We start from the raw sequence: 3919 nt of genomic DNA, 5'->3' as shown, positions 1-3919 counted from the left end.
GATATCTGTCACTAGGAGAAGTAGGATGCTTATTGCCAATCCCAAACCCCAAAGAGTTGGATATTGGATATATTCATTACTAAGTTGAGAATATTAGATGATTTTCATGTCTAACAAGATATATCTGTTATTTTTTATGCTTGAGATGGTGACATTATCATTTTAGGCCATTAGTCAACCTTTAATTTGTAGATACCAATATGATAATTTTTTTGGTTTGTCTTTCTTTTTACTTCTTTGTAGGTTGAATGCTGTTTCCTTGTATTTATGCAATTTAGCTAAGGACAATGGCATCAATTGCTATGGATATGTTAAAAGCTGCATCGGATTGGCTCACTTTTGTTTTTGATGCTCCTTTTGCAAGAGCTGTTGTCTTTGGAGTGAATATTGGAGGTTTTTCATGAAACCAGATAAAGCTCAAATGCTTACTCCTCTTTTCGGAGGTTTATAACATTTCCTATTTCCTTGTAGGGCATCTATTTGTGGAGGGTCTTCTCATTGTGGTCATTGTTTTTCTTCTTTCGCAGAAGAGTTATAAACCACCTAAAAGACCATTGACAAAGAAGGTTTGTCAGGGATGCCTAGCTGCCAAAGGACTTTCTTTTTGCATTTTTTTAACTTTTTCAGTTGGCCTAGGTTGTGTTGTTCCCTTTGAGACAAAGAAAAAGAATTTGATCTGGGCTTTTCTCTTTCTCCTTCACTTCCATGTGTTGATTCTTTATCTGGTAAGAGAGTTGCTATTAGGCTGCAGTAATACTCAGAGTTGGATGTAAAGTTGTTGATACTGGAATTGCATGTGTCTATAGGAAAATTGCTTGTTTATTGCTCAAAAGGAATGTTGTAAGATTCTGTTGATGTATGTTACTCTGTTCTCATAAGGCTGGTGTATATGTTCTTTCTGGACCAGTCTTTATCCATATCATGTCTTAGAGTGGGAATTTTGGTGTCAAACATTCTTGACTAAGATGCTTGGTAGATTCATCTATGCCAAATTTTCTTTCCGAGAGTCTTAGGATTTAAAGGAGTAGAATCATAGCATTTTTTAGACATAAACCTTTCTGGAGAGATATAGAAGAAAGATATCACATTGTATGAAAGCAAGGAATTTTTTTTTAAAGAGAGAGAGAGAGAAGCATGAAAGATTTCTTCAGCCAAATGCAATCAAGTTGGTGCACTTCAGAAAAGAAAGACTGCAAAGTGCATATATTTGAACTTGTAGTGCATCTAAAGATGGTAAGTTTGTTTTGCCCTAATATGTATCTATTTATATGATGTTAAAGTTGCAATCTCTCTCTCTCTCGCATGCGCGTCTGAAAATAATTCAATTTGTGTCTCTTTTTTCACTAATTGATATTAGTTTACATTTTTTTTTGTCTTTAAAGAAAACTGACCATGAGAAGGTGGGCTACACTGCATGTGGTCTTACCTGTCTTATCACAATAAAAGTATACAAAGGTGAAGTTTGCACAAAATTGTGGAGCCTAAATTGCATGAAAGAATTATTCTATGTCTTGTGACTGGATCCAACCTCTTAACATTTTGGTGTCTCCGTCTTCTAAATTGTGTTCACCAGGCTGATCTGACAAGTGCACTTTACTTTGATAATTTTCAGGAGATTGATGAGCTATGTGATGAATGGGTTCCTGAACCTCTAATTCCTAAAATGACAGATGAGATGAGATATGAACCTCCGATATTGGAGAGGTAAAGCCAGGCTATTCTGCCTCTACATAGTAATTTCATGTTCAAGTTTGGCTTTTGTGAGGACCATGGTTAGTAAAGTTGGACTTTTTTTAAGGGGTAAATAGAAGTATAGAATTTTGTCTGGAAATTGTCAAGGAAAAGGATAGTATAAGTAAAGTAAGTGTGACAGGAAATATGCAATTTTAACTGATTTTTATTGAATGAAATGGGTCCATCTGTTTCAATGGCCTCATTCCAATAGTTGGTTCTGTGATGGTATGACTCCAGGTGATGAATAAAGCAGTGATGCTTCACTTGTTTAAGTAAACAATTCCTTTGAGTATCTCAATTTCTGATTTTACTGCAGTTAAGACTACATTGTGATTAACAGGTGTATCTTTGCAGTGCTGCAGGGTCACATACGTTAATTAATGGCACAGAAGTTATTAACTTTGCTTCAGCAAATTACCTAGGATTAGTCGGACATGGCAAGTTACTTGTAAGGAGAAGCTACTTTTCCTGTCAATGGTATCTTGTGCTGTTGAATTTTCTTAAACAGATCCCTTATTCCTAACTTGTGCAACAGGAAGCATGTACAGAATCATTGGAGAAATATGGTGCCGGTTCTTGTGGTCCTCGTGGATTTTATGGAACAATAGGTATAAATTAATTTAATCATTTACAGAACTGCAATGAGCATGGTTGAAATTTTCTCCCTTAACTTGGCATTGTGACACTCAATTATCTTTTAATCTTTGGTACAGATGTCCACCTTGATTGTGAGGCCAGAATAGCAAAGTTTTTGGGCACTCCAGATTCCATACTTTACTCTTATGGACTTTCCACCATGTTTAGTGCCATTCCAGCATTTTGCAAGAAGGGAGATGTCATTGTTGCGTGAGTGTTTCTGATTTTTCTGTTTTTAGCTCATTAATGAATAGCAGGAATTAATCATCTACTGATGTTTCTTTGCTTGGGGATCTGAGTCCAAGTACATATCATTAATGGCACTATGTAAAGGGGATTAAAATGTCTTAGTAGAATTGCTGATAAATTTTAGGTACTGAAACATCTCTTCCTTTCAAAGTTTTGGTTATCTTCTGTTTCTTTGCCACTTCTTTTGACTTTTTCCTCCTGCTTTCCTAATTAATTTTTTCTGTCTCTTATCATCATCATCTTATTCTTCTTTTCGTTCATGCTACTTTGTTGCATATATTAGCCACCCTGTTGAGCAATGATGTTGGATATTATTTATGTGATAGTTATATCTTGTCTACCCGTTCCCTCATGGTACAAGGCATCAATCATCATTACATGATGTTAGTCGGTCATGATTCATCCAAATTTTGTATATCTGTTTCTTTCAGCTGTTGACTTGCAAATTTATCACAATAATTTGTCTGAAAGGTTTTGTATGAGTTGTCAAAGGGATTGTTGCTCTTGCAGGGATGAGGGTGTGCACTGGGCAATTCAAAATGGCCTTCAGCTTTCCAGAAGTACAGTAGTATATTTCAAACACAATGACATGGAGTCTTTAAGAGATATGCTAGAGAAGGTCACCAAAGGGAACAAGCGTGCAGAGAAGCTGAGGCGCTATATTGTGGTTGAAGCAGTGTATCAGGTATTATTCAGTTTGTTGTGACATCATCCATTAACCATCCTTAAACATGTCATGTCTTAGAAGCAATCGATATTCCCTTAGAAACATGTCATCTAGCATGATATTCCCTTTGCCCTCTCACTCACCTTGATGAAAATTTCTGTCCTCACTCTGCATTGTCCATCATGTCTTAGAAGCAATCGATATCTAGTATGATATTCCCTTTGCCCTCTCACTCATCTTGATGAAAATTTCTCTCCTCACTCTGCATTGTCCCAAGTTGCTGAGTTGTTAAAAGTATGTCTTATCTTTTTAGTTGTAAACCGTTAAAGAGGCATTGCGTAAATTTGGCTCTGATCAAGGCAGTAGACAGAAATAGACAAAGTAACACAAGGGCGAGAGAGAGAGAGAGAGAGAGTGTGTGACGACCCCACCTCCCCCTAAGGCGTACCAGAGGGTTCGGCGGACTGCCTGCCCAACTCTCGCCAGGACTCACTCACTCGAATCACGTGTACACAACCAAGAACCATAGATAACATTCACAATTCAAGCTTATAATTTACATTGATAGAAAACTAGGTACAAAGTCTCGATAAACTTAAACTAGTTCAAAACGTATACAGTCCAAGTACAAAA

General features: G+C 36.7%; 1 protein-coding gene across 1 annotated transcript; it reads left to right on the top strand.

Moving 5' to 3' along the window:
- Nucleotides 1–255: 255 nt before the first annotated feature.
- LOC113755216 (long chain base biosynthesis protein 1-like) lies at nt 256–3304 on the top strand (the record flags this gene model as incomplete). Its single annotated transcript, XM_027299270.1, has 7 exons — nt 256–393; nt 472–566; nt 1613–1704; nt 2089–2182; nt 2270–2342; nt 2448–2580; nt 3130–3304. Coding segments are annotated over exons 1-7 (768 nt in total), but the record flags the coding sequence as incomplete, so codon positions are not given.
- Nucleotides 3305–3919: the final 615 nt, after the last annotated feature.

The sequence above is a fragment of the Coffea eugenioides genome, unplaced genomic scaffold, assembly GCF_003713205.1.
Source record: "Coffea eugenioides isolate CCC68of unplaced genomic scaffold, Ceug_1.0 ScVebR1_1306;HRSCAF=2132, whole genome shotgun sequence".
NCBI classification, from domain to species: domain Eukaryota; kingdom Viridiplantae; phylum Streptophyta; class Magnoliopsida; order Gentianales; family Rubiaceae; genus Coffea; species Coffea eugenioides.
Note: the sequence above shows the minus strand (reverse complement) of the source record. Positions and strands in the feature narration are given on the sequence as shown.